This window comes from Prunus dulcis, chromosome 7 (assembly GCF_902201215.1).
Source record: "Prunus dulcis chromosome 7, ALMONDv2, whole genome shotgun sequence".
Lineage (NCBI taxonomy): Eukaryota > Viridiplantae > Streptophyta > Magnoliopsida > Rosales > Rosaceae > Prunus > Prunus dulcis.
This window is the reverse complement of record NC_047656.1, coordinates 13,559,008-13,580,047: the sequence shown is the minus strand read 5'-3', so window position 1 is coordinate 13,580,047 and position 21,040 is coordinate 13,559,008. Positions and strand designations below refer to the sequence as shown.

At 37.1% G+C, this 21,040-nt stretch overlaps 4 protein-coding genes and 1 non-coding gene across 5 annotated transcripts; 3 read left to right on the top strand and 2 right to left on the bottom strand.

Moving 5' to 3' along the window:
* Positions 1-2,486: 2,486 nt before the first annotated feature.
* On the bottom strand, positions 2,487-3,855 carry LOC117633859 (aquaporin TIP1-1). Its single transcript, XM_034367674.1, has 2 exons — positions 3,234-3,855; positions 2,487-3,120 (listed from the first exon to the last, which is right to left on the bottom strand). The coding sequence occupies exons 1-2, from the start codon at positions 3,615-3,617 to the stop codon at positions 2,746-2,748; spliced, it is 759 nt and encodes a 252-aa protein (XP_034223565.1). The 5' UTR covers positions 3,618-3,855; the 3' UTR covers positions 2,487-2,745.
* Positions 3,856-6,486: 2,631 nt separating this feature from the next.
* TRNAH-GUG lies at positions 6,487-6,558 on the bottom strand. The gene has a single exon. It is a non-coding gene; the product is annotated as a tRNA-His (tRNA).
* A 5,904-nt stretch (positions 6,559-12,462) lies between these two features.
* LOC117634723 (zinc finger protein ZAT5-like) lies at positions 12,463-13,831 on the top strand. Its single transcript, XM_034368919.1, has one exon. It carries the CDS (start codon positions 12,749-12,751, stop codon positions 13,679-13,681), a length of 933 nt encoding a protein of 310 aa, XP_034224810.1. The 5' UTR covers positions 12,463-12,748; the 3' UTR covers positions 13,682-13,831.
* A 1,687-nt stretch (positions 13,832-15,518) lies between these two features.
* Positions 15,519-17,440, top strand: LOC117634380 (poly [ADP-ribose] polymerase tankyrase-1). Its single transcript, XM_034368470.1, has 6 exons — positions 15,519-15,810; positions 16,246-16,340; positions 16,411-16,489; positions 16,571-16,665; positions 16,831-16,926; positions 17,000-17,440. Exons 1-6 carry the CDS (start codon positions 15,639-15,641, stop codon positions 17,078-17,080), a joined length of 618 nt encoding a protein of 205 aa, XP_034224361.1. The 5' UTR covers positions 15,519-15,638; the 3' UTR covers positions 17,081-17,440.
* Positions 17,441-17,906: 466 nt separating this feature from the next.
* LOC117634988 (pentatricopeptide repeat-containing protein At3g57430, chloroplastic-like) lies at positions 17,907-20,893 on the top strand. Its single transcript, XM_034369301.1, has one exon. It carries the CDS (start codon positions 18,016-18,018, stop codon positions 20,581-20,583), a length of 2,568 nt encoding a protein of 855 aa, XP_034225192.1. The 5' UTR covers positions 17,907-18,015; the 3' UTR covers positions 20,584-20,893.
* The last annotated feature ends 147 nt before the right edge of the window (positions 20,894-21,040 follow it).

The window sequence follows — 21,040 nt, the reverse complement described above, 5'->3', positions numbered from 1 at the left end:
TGGAATATGGGAAGTCATCTCATGAAGTGGGAAAGTAGAGAAGATAATGAATAGGTCAGGGATCGTGCATGGCCGGAGCTAAGATTTTAAATTTTGGGGAGCCAAAATATAAATAACAAGCTTTAGTTGGATTGATTTTTACACAAGTTTAACAAATTTCACATCCATACACATGTTTAGAGGGGCCGATTATGTAAATATGAGAGTTTTCCAGCAATATTTTCGGGGGCAAGGGGCAAGGGGCAGGGTCACTACTAGCCCATGAGTGGCTCCACCTCTCAAATCGACCATTCTCTCCTAGTCAATTTAATTCATGGTTTTATGGATATTAAATTATGAATTTTAATGTGAAAGTCTCGTAATACCCATGTATAATTTAAATAAGTAAACATGTCATCTGTCTAGCTTTTATTTTAATTGGTTAAACTATGATATATAGCACTTATGGGGTGTGTGTTGGATTGACCCAAGCGTTACCCCTACAGTACTCGTGTGTGTGAGTTTTCCCCCATCCCTTTTTTAACTTTTAAAAAAAACAGAACACTAGAATAATTAAAATTGTTCTTGCCCCCACAATAATTTTCCCACCATAACAACTCAGGCACCTACCACAAACCATTATATTCAGTACTCCAGACAGCTTCCTTAATCATATAAAGTCCCTCAATATTTCAATATTTCAAATTCTCTAGTATTATTGTATTCTGAGAGCAAGAAATGAAGGCCGTATTCGGTTCCCCACACAAACAGACATTTGTTCATTATCATCATCATCCCCAACCTCTGCCAAACTTCTCTCACGTTTTGTTAATAATTCTAGCAAACTGGGTAGGGACAGGTCACGTCAAAACGACGTGAGAAGCCAAGCCATGGTGCAGTCTCCAGTTGCAACTGGTTCGACATAACTGGCTAAGAGCCAAAGGCTTCATTTGGGTCAGAAGAAAAAAAAAATAAAAATTACTTTCCACCAGCTTTGTGTGGTCAATCAATCACTCCACTGCAAAGTTTCACTAATATTGTATTGTGTGCTTCAGTGAGTTTCGTCTTCACTCGTTTACACAACATGAGAATATCAATCTCGATCATTAATCATTTGGTTCTTATTTAAATATGTGACGTGAGTTTTGATATTGATCATATTTAATTTTTATTTGATTGCATGGGCAATTCGGATTCATAGTCTGTCAATATGCATATAAATATTTGTGTGGTAACATAAAGTTTGGCAAGAAATCAACATTACCATTTGAAAAAGTAAAAACTATTTATAAACCGTGTGATAATAAAATTAGAAAACCAGAATGGACGGTGAGCCATGGGACCCCAAATCTTCTTTAGAAGATCCTATGAAATTGAAAGGTAGCATTGCAAGTTGTGCGGTCAGCTTGAAACCACGTCTTGGCCAATGTTTGCACAGTGAGAACCAGAACATTTACGAGAGAGAGAGAGAGAGAGAGAGAGAGAGAGAGAGAGAGAGAGAGAGAGCGGGGCAGCTTTCGGGTTTGAAAACGACCGGGCCACAAAGGTGGCCAAAAGATGCAGATTAAAAAGGACAAGATACAAAAGTATGGTCCAGAAAATTATCATGTGCTCTTCATCTTCTTTTTTCTTTTTTCATGAATGAGAACGAGATGATGATGACGACGAGGAGGAGGAATCTCTATGAAATGAAAGTAGGTCATGCCATTCCTCTAATATTTAAGTTGATCACGTTCATTTCATATGGGTAGAGTCTTTCAACGTGAAACACACACCTCTTGTGCTTTTCACATGAAAACCCAACCACCCAAAAACATATTGAAATCAATCAATTTCAAAATTCCTTTTCCAAGACCCACACCACATGATTGAATACGCATGCATAAATAATATTATTGCCTATAATATTTGCATTTATGTGTGTCATATAGGCTCCTAGTAGTCACATGTCAAATAGTTCTCTACCAGAGTATTTTATTTTAGCTAGCTTGGTTTAATTACTTCTAATTAGTAACTTCATGGACGAGGAAATTAATCTTCTAAACAAATCATTAGATCGTATTGTAAGTAATTAATCAAATTATCCAGCACGTGATAATGATACATATCAGCAACCTACTTAATTACCAACTAAAACATTAAAAGAAATTCTAAATTCAAATCCGACGTTCATAAAAAAGAATGTCCTCATTATTCAAAATATTTTGTGTGACATGATATACGTAATTTATTGCTGGTCTAAAATTATGATTCTTAACATTACTCATGCATGTATCTTCCCCCGATTAACTACTACTACTATTGGCGAATGGTTGGTGTCGGCAGGGCCAAATCAATCACATGCAGGAACAGTAGTTATTCACTTTAGGGGGTAGGTAAAAACTACCAAAATCAAGCACATTCTAGATTTAACTGTTTAATCCAACCCAACCCTATCTCTATCATATGACGCGTGGCCGCATAGGTCCAAATTAAAAACAGTAAAAAGAAGTAAGAAGAAGAGTATCTTCAAGAAATAAATTACAGAAAATTTATAATAATAAAAAAGGATAAATTAAATTAATCACACAACCGGAGCATGCAAATCGCGAAACAAATACAATCAACGGTGGCAACGAACTCATGATGAACGATCATGATCTCTCTTGATGAAATAAAACACAAGAATTCAAAGGTACAAAACCCTCATAAAAACAAGTGAAGATCCATCATGCATGCATATCTTTTGATTGAATCTTAATTAGGGCTTAATTAAAGCTTAATTAATTAGTAATCAGCAGTCGGGAGTGGCTCGTGGCTAGAGTTGCCGATGAAGACGAACTCGTAAATAAGCCCAGCAAGCCCACCGCCGATCAAAGGCCCGGCCCAGTAGATCCAGTGGTTGTGCCAGTTCCAGCTCACCAAAGCCGGCCCGAATGAAACGGCCGGGTTCATGGATGCTCCATCGAAAGCCCCACCCGCCAAAATGTTCGCGCCAACTATGAAACCGATCGCGATCGGCGCGATTGTTCCCACGCTGCCTCTCTTCGGGTCAATGGCTGTGGCGTACACCGTGTACACCAACCCAAACGTCATCACGATCTCGAAAACGAACGCGTTCCATACCCCAACCCCCTCGGAGAGAGCAAATGCGGAGGTAGTCTGCAAAGCACATAATCAAAACCCGTTAGTCACACTTTTAATATAAAATGATATATTAACGAACTTAACGAGAAACTTATAGTTCAAAAACGGCCAGAAAGTGATAAAATTACCTGGTAGTTGGTTGCGAACTTGAGGAGACCGCAGGCGACGGTGGACCCGAGGAGCTGGGCGATCCAATAGAGGATGCCGCGGAGGAGGGAGATATTGCCGCCGACGAAGGCGCCGAAAGTGACGGCGGGGTTGACGTGTCCGCCGGAGATGTTGGCACTGACGGCGACGCCGACGAAGAGGCCGAATCCGTGGGCTAGAGCGGCGGCGACGAGGCCTGCTGGCGTGGTCGCGGCCCCGTGGGTGAGCTTGGCGAAGGCCATGCCGGAGCCCTCGCCGGCGAAGACGAAGATCAGCGTGGAGATGAACTCGGCGAGACCCGCCCTCAAGGCGTCCGGGTGGTACGCCTCCTCGGGTCGGCCAACGGCAATGTTCCGGATCGGCATCGTCGGAGGATGATTAAGATCGGACGGTGGAGATTCGCTGCAGAATTAAGCTGCGTATGGTCGCTCACAAACTACTTCACTCTTGGCTCAGTATAGTGATAGTGTTTGGTAGTGGCAGTGGTAGTGTTTGGTGTTATATACTGAAGTTGATGACTGATTTTGAACCGGCTGTAGCCGGTTGCCGGTTCGTAGGGAATTTGAAGGTGGAACGTGATTGGTGAACAGCCTGTGAAATAGCGAAATAATTTTTCTTTTTGGGTTGAGGCGTCGACGTATCTCACAGTAATCTCTCGTTTCTGTATCGTTGCTGTTCATACAGCGGAGCATTGCCGCCCATAAAGGCTTGTGGTAGTGACACGTGTAGATAAGTGACAGGGGACACGTAACGTGCGGATGTTACTGGGTTTTGTCATCTCTGGTTCGTCTCTAGAAGGATCAAATGGTAGCTACGATATAAAAATTTAAATACATGAGTAAAAATAATTTGTTGTGATTTTCTTTATTTGCAAAACTAAATAATTTTATAAACTGGGGTATACTTGCTTGTATCAGAATTATTCTAATTATAAACTTCTCATGATTTATGATTTCTCGCAATAGAAATAAATAAACGTAAGATGACTTCTCTCATTTCAAATAAGTTAACGTGAAAGACTATTATATAAAGGTGACGATAGTGTGTTGGTTATGTTCTAAGGATGCCTTTGGCATGTTGCCTAAAATGCCATTTTCTTTTTAATCCAATAAATATATTTACTCGATATAATAAATATAAATACATTTTCTTATTAATTAAATGCAGGGGCAGAGGGAGGCCTAGGGCATTAGTAGCCATGGCAGCACCACCCCTCCCCGGAAAGATTTTTTTTCCCCTATGAAATTAGATGATAAGGAAAATGATAAAATTTCCGCTTATGCCTTTCCAAACCTAATAAACGGTTTGCTAAATTTCCATCCCAACATGAATTTATGGTAGTAAATTTGTACTATATTGTAGCGTATAGCCTCTCAAACATTGAATTTGGGCTCCGCCATGTTGATAGGCACGTATGTATATGCCCTAATAGGTAGATCACATCAATACTTTAATGGGTAAAGGATAGGAGCCATTTCCATTTTTTAATTTTACTTTTTGTGGTAGCACCAAAGCCAAAATAGTGGACACATAATGCCAATCTTTTTTATTCCTAAAAAAAGATAGTATTTCTATTTTTGTGAAATGAAATTATATCATCAATTACAACCAAATTGTTCTTCATATTTTCAAAATTTATAATATTCCATTCATTTTTTTTATTTTATTCATTTCTGTGTGATAGTTTGTGCATGTTTTTTTTTTTTTTTTGCACAATCCGAATCTTGAATGCTTGTGATTGAAGCATAAGATATCAGATCAACTTGATTTATGAAAACAAGGAGTGCATATCTCCATACGTATTATAGTTTATTTGTTGAGTAAATAATGGCTTAGCGAGCTTATTTTGACTCACAGTCCGTGCTTAAGTTACCAAATAAGGGAATTGTCAATTTTTTCTTTTAAATTTTTAATTTTTAGCTAAATTTCGAGTTATATTCCCTCATCTAAACGGAATGTTTTATCATTTGTGCAATTTTTGTGATCATTCAAAATGCTTGAAAAATCAAGGAGATATATGTTATATACAAATCTTTTAGTTTTCTCTGAACGTTTATTGTCTACAGCTTCTTCAGTATAAAGTTGAATGTTCTTGAATCTACAAAGGCAAATATACATGAAAGCTTTGAAATTCTTGTCTTTATATACATCAAGTACTCCCTAGAAGGTTTGAAATTTATACACAATATTACTTATTTGGGCAATGAACCGACTCATGGTAGGAGGTAGAGGCAAAATTTGAGACAAATTCAAGTAGGAATTTAACTAAAATGACGTTGATATTTTGATAAGAAGTATATGAAAAGGAATATGAACCGTAGAGTCGTTCTTAGGGTCATCCTTTCAACCAATCAACCATCTCCTTAAAAAGGACAACCCTATTCTCAACTTAACCATGGTTTTGGCGATTGGGATATACCCTCGAATATTACCTGGATTTTTCTTTTAAATTACTGTTTTTTCTATTTATTTTTGCCTATTATTCAATGTGGAACTTACCAAATAGCCACATCCAATGTTGATAAATACATAAATAAAAGTAGCCACATCAAATTGTCTCAAAACCTTAAAGATGAAGCAAAGTACCCACTATAGTGTAGTGGTATAGAGTATTTATTTCGTCCCGGAAATAAAAACTGATAGTTTTTTACTAATCCTAATTTGACATGTTCGTATATATTTTCATAAATTATTTTTGTATATTCGTTAAACTATGATTTGCAAGAATAAAACAATTAGTGTCTTTTGATTTCATTAGTTTCATGTATCTGTTGATTATGACTTTGTCAATATCTGATGATGCAACTTATGATAATAATAATAATAAATAATTACATCCCAAATAGAATGAAATTATATATGGATGATGGTCCAAACATTAACGGAAGTGATTAACTCGTGGATACTGGCCAATTAATATAAAACTGCTCACGTGCTATTCATAAATTCAAGAGTCTTCCGATTCATGACTTCTCGCAATCTTTTTAAACAAACATTGAGCCAAAAAAATGGTCCCTTCCTTGTCCACTGGTATAATATGAGTAGTCAATATTTTGAGGTGGTTTGGTCAAGCTTTTGTCTTCAACAGCAATCATGATGCATAAGGTTCCCACATCCACTCGTGTAAACCGACACGAAGACATGTTTTTTGAATGACAATTGTACTTGTACAAATTGAATACTTGAGGAAGAATGAAGAAAACAGCGTAAAATATAAACAAAATAAACAAACGATGTGGCTGCTGGGATTCGAGCCCAGGTCTTCACGGCCACAACGTGAAATTCTCACCACTAAACTACAGCCACCGCCGGTATTCCGGCTCTGAAATTAACTATTTAAATAGAACCGGTGTGAGTAAATTGACACAAGAAAGAAATAGTGGTGGGGCCCAGCAATTGACCTCTCGATTGTTAGAGACAAATACTAAAGCTTATCAACCTAAAACAATAAAATAAATAAATAAACTTACAATTAAATATAAAATGCATAGAAAATGAATTAAATATATCATCCTAGTGTATAATGGGTGATGTGACTTACATTTTATAAGTTATCTAAATACTAGAAGGGGAGCACGTGAGTGCGTACGTGGAGGTGGGGTACATGAAGCACGATGCACGTTCAGCTACAAGGCTGGCACTGGCCCTTTTGATTGGTCACTTCACAGCTGTACCCAATCCATCTTGCTTCAGGAATGGGGTGTGGGACACCATGTGCTTGGTGGTGGGACCCCTTGCCTTTTCAGCGGATTATTGGGACCAAAATTTGGACCATGCCATTTGTCAATTTCATTCAATTTTTATTGCAATGATAAAGTTAAAAAGCAGATAAAGCGTTACAGTTCAAAAGTGTTTTTGTTTTGTTTTTTGGGCACTAAGGTTTTCCCGGCATTTACTATACAAATCCAACATTAGATTCTTATGATAATTTCCTCAATTTGTCGTTAGAGTTGTTAATTACTTCGTTTAGTGACAATTTTATATAACTCAATTGGTTTAATAATTACATTTAATGGATCGCTATCCTACTTTTCAAAATCTTTTAAATAAAGTAAAGAATATGATAAAAAAGAAAGGACATTGCTTTCCTCCTTAGCTGGAAGGAGGCATTCCTACTTTCTGTAAATTAAAGTTTGACACATAGTCAAAAATAATTCATAAAAAACACAAAAAGAAGAATCTCAACACACATATCAAACTATAATTAGCAGGAAAGGACATTGCTTCTCTCCTTGCCCATAAGGAGAAACTTCTCCTTATCATGATGTGGCTCAACTACAAACTAACAATTGTCATTTTATTATTATTATTATTTTATCAAAGTTGCATTTATTTTTCACTTTAATTATTCTTAATAAGAGAGACAAGTGCCATATTGTGGCTAAGCCACATCAGTAAGCGAGGAGGAGTTCCTCCTTATGGACAAGGAGGGAAGCATTATCCAAAAGAAAAAGAATGTTATTCGTACTCTTGGTATTGTCCAAAGTACTCTAGACATAAATGATTACTATTTTAGAAGTATTGTTGCCTAAATATTCGCGTGTGGCCAACTAACCGTTGTTGATATAAGCTCACACTTCTATTAATGAACACTTGAGTGATTGTACTTAGCTTAAGCATCTCCAGGAGGGTCTCCAAATTTTAGCCAAATTTTAGCTAAAATATATAGAAAACTATTATAGCAAATTACTTAAAAGTAGTTTCCTCCATCAATGTTCTCTACTTTGGCTAAGCTCTAATATTTTATTATTTCTCTCTTCTTCTCTCTAAAGAGAAGATGAAGAAATGGAAAACCCTCAAATTCTCTCTCCTCCTCTCCATATGTAGAGGCCACTAATCTCAAATCGGGAGTTCTTCAAAATAAAAAGCCAACTAGTAAGTCTACTGGAGTTGTGTTTTGCCCTCATTTTAGCCAAAATAGCTAAGAATTAGAGTATAGCAACTCTACTAGAGATGTTATTAGCATAAATCCTAATTTAAAGATAAACATCACCATCATAATATTAACTACAATTCATGATCTTACCTCCTACTAAAAAGTTTCAAGTATGTTTCATTTCATTTTTTTGAATACAAGTGACAGTTTAAATTACGAAAGGGAATGAAATTTCTCACAAACACACACTATTAAAGTGCCATAGGATTTGATATTGTCAAAGAAGGGCTTCGTCTTGTACCAAAAGCACGGAGGGCTAAGTTTCTGGAGCTGCATTTCTAAAACAACTTAATTCCAAAAATTATTGATGGGGATCGGTCCAAATAGGTCATTTTTGGATGTTAAAATCATGCAAGGGGCAAAATACCACAAACAAAAGGAAATAAACACCATTTTGGGCCTATTATCTTTTGCGTACAAAAGCAAAACAAATACGTTGCTATTACACGTTTGAATCAATGCAACTCAACTTGCACAAAAGTCGGTTGTGCGTTATTTGGCAGCAACATCAAGTCATTTTCATAGTCATAAAGTATTTGTTTTCAAATGGTAGCAACCCACGCCTGCATATACATCTAATCTCTCAGTAACCAAACTGTTGCCAGGTAAAGTAACCGGAGTTGGAGTGAGAGTGGTCAAAGGTAACCACCACACCATCTTGGTCGGCAATGAGATTTTAGGGAGTCCGAGGTGACAATAAAAAATAGCCCCACACTGGACTAAAAATTTTCACTTATTTAAAAACCTACAAAACACAATATGGAAGTTGAAATTGGGCCCTAAAGTTAGAAAACCGACATTCTACTAACTACTACCATATTGTAAAATTTGTAAATTACAATATTATTTCAAAGGGCTTCCTTTAAGTACGATCTTGATCAAAGTTGAGATAAAACCTTAACATCAGTGAATCATCATCATGATGTCTATTAGCCAGCAATTGCACAAGTCCTCTGCAATAATGTAGCAAAACATGACCCTTGGAATATTTTCGGTATTTAAAAAAAAAAAGAAAAAAAAAAGAAAAAAAAAGAAAAAAAGAAAAGCCAGTTATATTTTTTTCCCAAACTTACGGATTTGTGGTGAGGTTTTTGATTGGGCTCTTTCGGGCTTTGGCCCTTACTGGTTTATTTTCTTGTTTACCTATTTGTTGGGCTTCGTAATCTTAGTTTGAGCCCTTTGTGTTGTTCTTTATTTTGGGCTCTGGCCTTTTACTTTCTCTGTTTGATAAAAATTCCTTTATTTAAATTAAAATAAAAATAAAAAAAATCTGTGAATTATGGTTCAGCTTGCCAACTTTTCACAGAGGGACCAAGACCAACTGTAATTTGAGTGATTTCTATCATAGTAAATTTAGGTTTTGTCCATAAAAAAACTTTCACTTTTGGAAAAAGTCAAAACTTTTTCAAAAAAGACAGAAAAACCTCTCAACTTTCAAACCAAAGACATGCAAATGTAAAGGATTCTTTAGGAAATCTAAAAATAAATAAGGGCAATTTTGTCCATTTTGGCTTCTTTTACAAATTTTCTCTCTCCTTTGGTTTTTTCCAAAGTCTCCCTGAAAATAGGAGTTCGTATATTTTTGTCAATAACAGTGTGACATATGTATATAAATTTTTCTTTTTATGTTTTGGATGAATTATTTTTACATACGTGTCAAACTATTATTCGTAAAAAGAAAAAATATCACCATGCAAATAAATAGTCAAGTGGTGTCCAAATCATAATATGAGTCAAAAAATAGGAGAAAACAAAGACGTTTTCTCTTGCTTCATGTGAGTCTGTGAGTCTGTGACTGTGTGACCAACTAAACCTATAGCCTAGCTTTAGTAGAGACAGAAGGCAACCGTAGTTCTATGGAAGCAAGTGCCTTAACTAGGTCTCTAAATTAACGTGAACTAATTATATGCTTCAAATCATAAGAAAATGACAAATAATTTTGAGGCTTTGATTGACCCCCCAGCAGCATCCTTATCAACTATCAGAATGTGTTTTTTAGCACCGACCAGGCTTTTTTTTTTTTTTTCTTCTTTCTATCAGCTTGCATAATTTAAAGAGTAAATTTGAAATGCATACAATTATTATCGATATCAATATTTTTATATTATATATATTATCTCTGCGTATATTTTTGTATTTTAGGATTTTAAACCGTCTAAATCATAATACTCGAAAGAAACTGTACAGTTTCTGTACATTGTATAGACATTTCGCATAAAACAACGCTCGATAGGCAAGAATACTGTTTCTTTCATTTGTTTATGGAACTAAAACGGTGCTTTTTACACTTGAGAGAGAGAGAGAAGAGAGAGAGAGAGAGAGAGAGAGCCTTGACTCTGTCTTGCAGCTAAAGCTGTCATGAACTTATAGCATTTCGTCATCGTTTTAAGATTTCAAGTTATGTATTTTTTATTATTTTCAAAACTGACTTCAAAAGAAAAAGTTCTGAGGAAGAATATGAATTCTACACGCACATGTGAAGTGGAGTGAACACATGAATTTTGGAAAAGTTTTAATATTTTTCTACAGATTTAGGAGCTTTGGAGGATAAGGAGTGGATGAGAAGTAGCAGAATTATACGAACAGTGCAAAAGAGAATTATATGAAGCAAACCCCATGTTATGTCACCAACCAAAATCCATAAAATAAAATAAATAAATAAAATAATTGAATTTGATGCTTTACTTTGTGTCACTAACTACTGCTGATGCTGGCCTTGGCATTTACGTGCCCCTCACAACCTCTCCTCCTCTATCTCTCTCTCTCCCTCCCCTATAATTCCTTACGCCAAGAATCTCTCCCTCTAAGTCTAAACCCTATTCCTCTCTACCCTCTACTTCACACTACTCTACCCTCAATTTAGTCACCGTCCAAACAATATTTCTTTATTTTTATAATATGTCTTTACTTTTTCATTCACATTAAGTAACAAAATGACACGTAAGTCGTAACCGCTTACAATTATTATTAATCACTAATAAGATCATATTACGTATAAGGAAAAATAGAAACTCCTTTTTTTCCCTTTCCCATTCCATTTCTACGGATTAATGTAATATATAAAATTTGTTTTTCTACAATAATGTTAGCTTGGTGGTAATTTGTACTCTTGCTGTTATTGTTATTACGCAATCATTGGAGATAGAGTATGCATGCAGCATGAGGCTGTTTGAATTCACTTTTATAATCATGCACAAGTCATCAATTAGCTCACCTTACATAACTTCAACTTTTAGAATCTAACCATTTGCTCACCTCATTCCATTGCCATTATAAGTATTTTTAGAGTTTCGGCTACTTTTCGTAGAACGAGCAGTTAGCGTTGTATTAACTTATTATAACTGTTTAACGCTACTATACATATATATCACTGATTGCTTTCGAAAATTGTAAGCATTCATGTGATTTTGCAGCTAAGTTCTACTAAGAAAAGTGTTATCATTTTGTGCTTTTTACCAACCATTAAATTTTATTTCATTACTTCTTCTTTTTTTTCTAATGGAACAGCCCTAATGATTGGAGGGAGCATAAAATGTCAATCCAAATAATTGGATCATAACACAGACTTAGGGCGGCGTGATTTTGGGGTTATTGTCCATCCAAGAAGTGATTAGAGTATAATATGAAGTGGGTGGGTCAACTGCACATGAACTGCTTAATTAGTTTGATCAAGTCACTAATGAATTTGCAGTCTATTAATAGTTAAAAAGATTATGAAAATCCCCTCCTCACAAGTCACAAAAGATCTCCTCCACCAACAATTTTCAAACATTTGGGTGATGGCTTATTAAATTAGTTAATTAGTTAATTAGTTAAGAGTCAGTAATGCTACATTGCTGATCGTGATTTCCGTCACGTATCTCTCACCTCTAATGTAATAAATAATGTGATCGATAAATATGATGTTGATTAATTAAACTGCACTGTTAAAGAACCCAAAAATAGTTCAAACTAATGATAATTAACAGACGTGTAGAGAGCAAGAAAAGTAAATTAGTAAGAAATAGGGAAAAAAAAACAAAAAAAGGTGGGCGGAGATGCACAAATTCTGCGGCACTCACAGGCTTGCAAACCAATTTTCTTCCTCTACAGAAAGGAATCGTTGGAAAAAAGTAATGGGTTTGCTTCAAAGCCAACCGAATCTCACTCGTTGCCTCGCTTCCTCACACTTACATTGCATCTCTCTCTCTCCCCCAATACACACCTGTAATATGTTTGTATAAATGCCCCACAGAAAGATATTCAAACTTATATTTTCCTATTCTGTATTTCTATATATAACTTCCAAGGTTGGAAATCGAAAACGCCAAGCTTGGCAATTAGGCAAAAACTCACGGTTACTATACTATTCATCACCTGGGCGGCTTTTTTTTTTTAGACTCACCACTACTTAAAACTCGCTCTTCACCACTATAATTACAACCCCACTTTCTTAACGTTGCTTCTTCAATTCAATTCACAGCCCATCTCTCTCTCTCTCTCTCTCTCTCTGCTTTTTCTCTCTGGTCTCAAGCGTTTTGTTGGTACTGCTCTGGTTCCTGGTGTGGTGGGTTGATCAAGATGATGATGATGATGATGATGGACGGTGCAGATCATCAAGATCATGAAGAAGCTGTGATGGGTTATAAGGATCAGAGCCAGATGATGATCATCAAAGGCAAACGCACCAAACGGCAGAGGCTGGCTTCTCCGCTTGCTCATGCCTCAACAGCAACAGCTTCAAGCTCATCTAGTGCAGGTCATGATCATCAACATCAAGTCCTTGTTGGTCCCACAGAAACCTCACCAGCCACCTCAGCTGATCAATTCACAGAGATCAGTACAGAAGAAGAGGAGGACATGGCAAACTGTTTGATTCTTTTGGCTCAAGGAAATTCAACCCCAAAAACCCAACACCCCATATTGGTTCACAACAATAAGGCTTCAGCTTCAGCTGGGTTATATGTTTACCAGTGCAAGACATGTGACCGGTGCTTCTCTTCGTTCCAAGCTCTCGGTGGACACAGAGCCAGTCACAAGAAACCCAACAAGGCTAACATGAATAGCACACAGGACAACAAGAAAGCCTTGTCGTTCGTGGAAGAAGCGGAGGAGTATGATCGGTTTAACAACACGAGCACCACCCTTTCGTTACAAATATCGAATCGGGATTACAGGGCATCGAGCAGTGTTGCTACTCCTGTTAATAACAGCAAAGCCAATAAGGTTCATGAGTGTTCAGTTTGTGGTGCTGAGTTCACATCTGGTCAAGCTTTAGGGGGTCATATGAGGAGGCACAGAACATTTATGAACACAACAACAACAGCGACAGCAGCAGCTATGAGTTCTCCGCAGCCACAATCAGGATCAAAGAGACCAAGAAGTATTTTGCAGTTGGATCTTAATCTTCCTGCACCAGAAGAAGAACGCCTTGAAACCAAGTTTCCCTTTGGCCCCAAGAAGGAACAAGTCATTGTCTTCTCTACCTCTCCTTTGGTGGGTTGCCATTACTAAAAACACAGCTAGCTATAGCAGCAACCCCCAACATCAATGTGACCCAATTAATTGTTAACACCATTGTTACTCATTCAATCTCCATTGTTGATTCTTTTATACATGTCCAAACTTTAATCATATAGTTGAAATTGATGAATTCTTTGGTTACTTAACTGACTTGTGTATTAATTTTTTGTTGGGGCCATGTAGCTACTGTCCATATATGGTGGCATTTTTTTTGGCCAGTCCTTTCTGAGTCGGAAAAGAGCATATATCTGAGGAGAGTTAGAATTGAGAATGAGAGCAAAGGAGGGTAGGGGACTGTCAATTGAAATGACTTTGCCGGCACCACCAAAACCTCAACCGAAAGTAGGGGATTAGGTTCCCTTGTTTGGTTTGCAAGAAAGCTAAAAAGCTTTGTCTCTGTCTATCTTTTTCATACATAACTGACCAAAAAAGTTTAAACGGATGGCAAGCAAAGCTAGTAGCTCCAAGCTAACTGCCCTTCTTTTATGGATCCACTTTTGCATTTATATGGGGAAAGTGATATACCACACGCTCTCTTATTCCGTTATGTTATTTTGTTCAATCAAAACTATATCTATAATGATGCAAAGTATACGAACGTGTACTAACTCATGCTTTCTTAGGATAAGATGTAACGACAAATATTAATTATACTATTTAAAATTATAACGATAAAACTATTTGTACCATATCTATACATCATATTTTCAAGACAAAAATAAAATTTCTGATCGGTTATCTATCAAGCTACTTAGACGTAACCATTCATAAACATGTGCTCGTTTGTTGAAAAATTAGTCACATAGGTTGATCTAATTTTTCTTGTATTGTTGGCTATGTGCTCATGGTGGGTGCTGAAAAGGTTGGCATGTGATCACTTTGCGTGAGATGCATATCCATCGATCCATTTGCATATTATATATATATATATATATATATATATATATATATATAGAGAGAGAGAGAGAGAGAGAGAGAGAGAGAGAGAGAGAGAGAGAGAATGGGGCCGTTGGCAATTTGGCAACTGTGTGCATGGTTTACACGCTGCCTTAAACAAGGAACCCCAAAACTCTAAAATTTCAAGGCTCACAAGAGGCTCATATTTAAAGTTGTCAGTCGCTGGCTTTTGTTTGAGCAAGGACTTTAATTTATTGGTGCTACCCCCCCTTAATCCATACACTATGGAAAAGATGAGTGCACCAAATCTTCATCATCAGCGGGAAATATGGGATAAATATTTACCCATGTTTCTGTATGAGATTTGTATAATTGCATATGACCTTGGACTATCTTGTAATTTGGAATTATATGGTTTTAAATCTGTAAATCTGGGCCAAACCCAATAAGTTAAGCCCAACCTAAGCTTAGACTGCGGCTTTGCAAAATTTAAAATAAAAAATCAGTTGCAAGTGACGTGTGGTTAAGTGATTAAAAATATTTATCATTAAGTTTTTTTTTTTTTTTTTGAGAAACTATCATTAAGGTTCTAAGTTTGATTTCTCTATAATATCGCTTATATTAAAATAAAAATTCATAAACTGGTTTGTTCGAATTTAATTTGACTTTTTTGGTCAACAAATTTTTTCTTTCTTTAGTATGTTTCGATTTGGTTCACCAATTCACCATTTCAGATGTCCACCCCTAATTTCCAACAGTTAAAACGTTATACATTCCATCAGGAAATGAAAAAAATTGAAAATACTAACATGTGATTATTATTTTTTTGGTCGCAAGTACTAACATGTGATTAATCACATTATTTGAAGACTAAAAATGTGATCAGCATCCTAATTGCAACAGTCCAGTGTGGTTCCCAAAGGCCCAAAACTGTAATTTATCAAAACGCATACAACTTCCGCAGTACCCTTTTGGCCTTTTAACCCCTAGTTTCGAAAATTAGAACGCACACGAAGCATCGAACCAAAAACCCACAAACATTCAGAAGAGAATGGCGGTTCCAGGGAGGCGGAATGGTATGGAGGAAGATGACAACGAAGACGAAAACGCTCTGTTCGAAGAAGAGGGCTTGGAGGACCTCGACTCTCACACCCCTCCTCACCTTCGCGCCATCGCTGACGCTTCTCAGCAAGGCGACCTTGACGCCCTTCGCCTCGCTCTTGGTACCCCTTCGCCTCTCAATTTTCATACCCACTTTTCTTTACCAGATTTTTTAGCTTGATTTTCTCAATGGGTTTATTGCGATTATGATTTGGTTTGGCCATTTAGCTCAATTTTGTTAGACTTATGGACCCAAAAGACTTAAACAAAGAATTATGCTGAAATATTGTCACAAATTGGTTAATTATGTTTGTATTTCGGTGGTTAGTGTAAGAAAGCTGGAAACTTTCATTAATATGTGTTTTCAAACTGGCCCCTCTTAGTTATTTGATTGTACTGTATTCAAATGCTTTGGGAAATAATATATTCATGGAACTTCATGAAGTTATTTATTATTATTATTTTTTTCGTGGAGTGTTTAATTGCCCCATTTTGGTTTTTGGTTCATATAATCTTTATTTCTGCTGATGCTTGCCCTTCATTCTGATTGTATATAGATAACTTAGAAGGAGGCAGCATTGATGAACCAGTGGAAGATGGGGACACAGCTCTCCATCTTGCATGTCTCTATGGCAATCTTTCTTGTGTGGAGGTTTGTTTTGATAAATTCTTTGTTCTTTATTTATTTGTACTTTGAGCTGATAATAATTGTTTCAATTTAGTTACTGTTGGAGAGAGGTGCAAACTTGGAGGCTACGGATGAAGATGGAGCAATTCCTTTGCATGATGCTTGTGCTGGGGGTAAGCACTTGTTGCCATTGTGATGTCTGAATTCATATTTCAATTCGATTTGTTTGACTTTTCCTCAAATGACTATTGCAGGCTACACTGAAATAGTTCAACTTTTGATTAATGGTGCTAATGACGCTGCCCGTGTAAAGAGAATGCTAGAAACAGTTGATGCCGAAGGCGATACTGTGAGTATTAACCAAATCACATCCTTTTGTTTTACATGGGAGTTCCAATTGTGAATTTTTCTTTAGTTTTCCAGATGAACTGCGTATTAAAAGCAGTTGTACTCTATCCTTATTTCTTGTCGGTTTTGTGAACATTATACTCATATACTGCCATTTCTTCCACAGCCTCTTCATCATGCAGCGAGGGGTGAACATGCTGATATTATAAGATTGTTGCTGGCTTCTGGAGCTTCTCCTACAAAGGCGAACCTATATGGAAAGGTTTGTATTTGAAGGAGCTTTATAAATTATATGTTTCCTGTTGTTGTGGTGTTTCTCATTGAAATTTTGGCAGATCCCAAGTGATTTACCAGAACTAGCTACAGAAGCTAGGACAATTTTGGAAGCTGCAGCTGGTGCGACGGCATGCCAGTAGGCTTTACTTGCTGAGGATTTTGTGAAGGATGTGACTGTGCTGCTTTTATCTTATTAGTATTACCAGTCAGCAACACCAAAATGTTGACGATTTTGTGCCCCTTTGTTTATCATACAACTTTCAGAATTTAGGATATTAAATATAGAAAAATAGCACATACTTGTGCAAGGTTTTAGGCTATGTTGTTTCTCAAACCCCATGTATGCAGATTTTCTGTTTTAGCTTTTCTTTGCATCTTTCCAATGTTCTTTGGGTGGGGCGATGCAATATCCTGTAAACCATGGTTTTCGCTTTTTGACTAACCTGAGGATTGTTGGTTCATTAGTATCACAGTTGAAACAAAATTCTATTTATTTTTCTTATGGTTACAGTTAATAGTTACTGCCCACATGGACTTGCGGGAGACTAAAAGCCAGCAGAAAAGTTCTCAACCTATGATATAAAAGACGTGTTTTGCTGGAAATTGAAATTGGAGTTGGCTAGAAAGCTGTATAATTATATGCCATGGTAATTCAAGCAATGAATTGGGAGTAGGTCACACTTGCTCATTTTGTATCATTCAGACTCGGGTGTATATTGAACTAGGGGTGTGAATGAGGATTTTAACTTGGGTTCGAGGCTAGTGTGTAAGTAAATACTTTACTTTTAACCACTAGAGCTACAAGTTACCCACAAAGATGATGATAAACGGATACAATCTCTGAGCTTCTCATTTTCTACAAATTCAAGCATTCCTTCAAGTATTTAAAAAGAAAGATAACATGAACATAGCACTGCTTATATGATCCCTGGTAAAGACCTGAGAAAAGAAGAGACAAACCACTAAACCGCCGCTAATAAACCAACAAAATAAATAGTATAAGGAAAGAACCCCTTTGATGTTGGTCTATCTTCTATCTTCCTCACATTCCCGCCAAATGTGAAAGCCTCCACTAATGGATATGCCTGTCAGTCTTAGCCTTCAAAATCTACCAATCAAAGAACCAAAACCAAAAGACTGGAACTTGATCATAAAGCACCACGCCAAGCTCAAAAATGACCATGCAATCCTCTCAACATATACCCAGATGGAATCTCTCGGAGTGGCACCCGATAACACCTCTCTGCCTCTGGTTCTCAAGGCATGTGCAAGGCTGAGTGCCGTCGAGAGAGGCAAGGGAATACATTCGAGTATTCGGAACACGGGTTTGATGAAAGATGTTAGAATTGGGACTGCCCTTGTTGATTTTTACTGCAAAGGCGGGCTTATCGATGATGCAGTCGAGGTGTTTGATGAAATGAGGGAGAGAGATTTGGTTTTGTGGAATGCTTTGATACATGGGTATGTGAGGTGTTGTTGTTACAAGGAGGCTATATCGTTGTTTATGCAGATGCAGAATGAGGGATTGAAACCCAATTCGCGTACTGTGGTTGCATTGCTTTCCGCATGTAGGGAGGTTTCAGAGTTGAGGTCCGGACAGGAGATACATGGCTATGCCTTGAGGAATGGTCTCTTTGATTTGGATGCTCATGTGGGTACTGCTTTGATAGGGTTTTATCTGAGATTCGACATTAAAACAACACGCCTTACGTTTGATTCGATGGTTGTGAGGAACATTGTCAGTTGGAATGCAATAATTACAGGGTATGTTGAAATTGGAGAGTACTTGATGTCCTTGAAGCTTTTTGTACAGATGCTTGTGGACGGGGTCAAGTTTGACTATGTTTCAATGTTGGTTGTTATTCAGGCCTGTGCAGGAATTGGATCTATTGAATTAGGCAAGCAAATTCATGAAATGGCTATTAAGAATAGTTACAGTGATGATCTGTTCATAGTGAATGCATTGATGAATATGTATAGTGAGTGTGGATGTTTCGAGCTATCACGTAAATTATTTGAATTTGTCTCCAGCCGTGATGTTGCTTTGTGGAATTCCATGATATCTGCATGCATTGAATATGGCTTTTATGAGGAAGCTATGAGCTTGTTTTCTAAAATGCGAATGGAAGGAATCAGAGAAGACGAGAGAACTATTGTTATAATGTTGTCGGTATGTGACGATTTAGCTGATGGCTTGAGGAACGGTAAAAGTTTGCATGCTCTTGCAAGAAAGAGTGGGATGAAAATGGATGCTTCTCTAGGAAATACATTGTTGAGTATGTATGCTGAATTTAACTGTGTTGAATCTGTTCAGAAGGTTTTTGCTGAGATGAAATACTCGGATGTTATCTCATGGAACACTCTGATCAGGGCACTAGCCTGCAATGGATTGCAAGATGAAGCATGGAAAATATTTGGGGTGATGCGAGAATCTGACACCAAACCTAACTCACACACAATAATATCTATCCTTGCTACTTGTGAAGATGAAACTTGTATAAATATAGTGCGAGCAATTCATGGTTTTGTGATAAAACATGGTATTGAAGCTGACCTATCTTTGAACACTGCACTAACAGATATGTACATGAATTGTGGTGATGAAGCAGCAGCTAGGACTCTATTTGAAGGCTGTCCCAGTAGGGATGTGATCTCATGGAATGCTTTAATTGCAAGTTACATAAAAAACAACGAAATCGGCAAAGCTCAGTTACTCTTTAACCGTATGATTTCAGAAGTGAATCCCAACTCTGTGACAATCATAAATATTCTATCATCATGTACCAAGCTTGCCTCTCTGCCTCTAGGTCAATGCTTGCATGCTTATGCAAATCGGAGGCAATTCTCATTTGGTTTTGATTTGTCTCTTGCAAATGCTTTTATATCGTTGTATGCAAGAAGTGGTAGCATGCAAAATGCTGAAAAGATGTTTAAAATTTTACCAAAGAGGAATGTTATCTCATGGAATGCCTTGATTACTGGGTACAGCATGCACGGTCACGGACATGATGCTATTCATGCGTTCTTACAAATGTTAGAAGATGGTTTTCGACCAAATGGGGCAACTTTTGTAGCTGTTCTATCTGCTTGCAGACATTCTGGTTTGATAGAGATGGGATTGCAGCTTTTCCACACTATGGTACGTGATTTCAAGATATCACCTGAGCTTGTTCACTATGGTTGTGTGGTTGACCTTCTTGGTCGTGCAGGCCGCTTAGATGAAGGTAGAGAGTTTATTGAATCAATGCCTGTTGAAGCAGATGCATCAGTGTGGAGAGCCTTGCTCAATGCTTGTCGACTTCATTATGCCACGAAGTTAGCTGGAACCATATTTGAAAAACTTGTTGAAATAGAACCGATGAATGCAGGGAATTATGTTCTGATATCTAATATATATGCTGCAGCAGGTCTGTGGATGGAGGTCAGGCAGATAAGAACACGGCTCAGGGAAAAGGGTTTAGAAAAGCCTCCCGGAGTAAGTTGGATTGTTGTTCAAAGCCAGGTCCATTGTTTCGTTGCCGGAGACACATCACACCATCAATCAGACATAATTTATGCAAGTTTAAATTCTCTGTCAAGCTTGATCAAAGAAAGTGGATACATTCCCGATCTTCGATTGGTTTTGTGTGACGAAGAGGGTTAGGTTGAAAGTGTGGTCATAATCTTCAGTTTTGCGTACTGCTGAGGGTTGGGAACTTTTTAATGATCACTAAGAACTCAAAAAGGCTCTGTGATGGATTCCATTGATTAATGTGTCTCTCATTGTTGGAAGGGAAGAACATGAAAAATTTTGCATCTTTTTTAGGCTTGATAAACAATTCCCTCGTGTATATTTGTATTGAGAGTCTGTGACATACATGAAAGAAAGCTTCCAGATATAGTTCCTCAAAAGAATGAAAGCATCAATTTCAAAAGATGGAGAAGGAGCAGTCAATTTAAGTAGTTTGGTTATTGAGTTTCAGACCAAATTGTACACTAATAGAAACATTGAACTGTATATACAATTCACAATTCCAAGCCCAGATGGATTAATTTATAGTTACCTCAGGCAGATCATAATTGTAATTTTTTTTTTCAAGAGAAATTATTTGAGTCAAAGG

Coding starts and splice junctions, on each gene's coding strand:
- LOC117633859 (XM_034367674.1), bottom strand. CDS start 3,617: ATGCCGATCCGGAACATTGCCGTTGGCCGACCCGAGGAGGCGTACCAC. Junction 3,121..3,233: donor AGTTCGCAACCAACTACCAG/GTAATTTTATCA, acceptor TGTGCTTTGCAG/ACTACCTCCGCATTTGCTCT.
- LOC117634723 (XM_034368919.1), top strand. CDS start 12,749: ATGATGATGATGATGATGATGGACGGTGCAGATCATCAAGATCATGAA.
- LOC117634380 (XM_034368470.1), top strand. CDS start 15,639: ATGGCGGTTCCAGGGAGGCGGAATGGTATGGAGGAAGATGACAACGAA. Junction 16,666..16,830: donor TTGATGCCGAAGGCGATACT/GTGAGTATTAAC, acceptor TTTCTTCCACAG/CCTCTTCATCATGCAGCGAG. Junction 16,927..16,999: donor AGGCGAACCTATATGGAAAG/GTTTGTATTTGA, acceptor AAATTTTGGCAG/ATCCCAAGTGATTTACCAGA.
- LOC117634988 (XM_034369301.1), top strand. CDS start 18,016: ATGGATATGCCTGTCAGTCTTAGCCTTCAAAATCTACCAATCAAAGAA.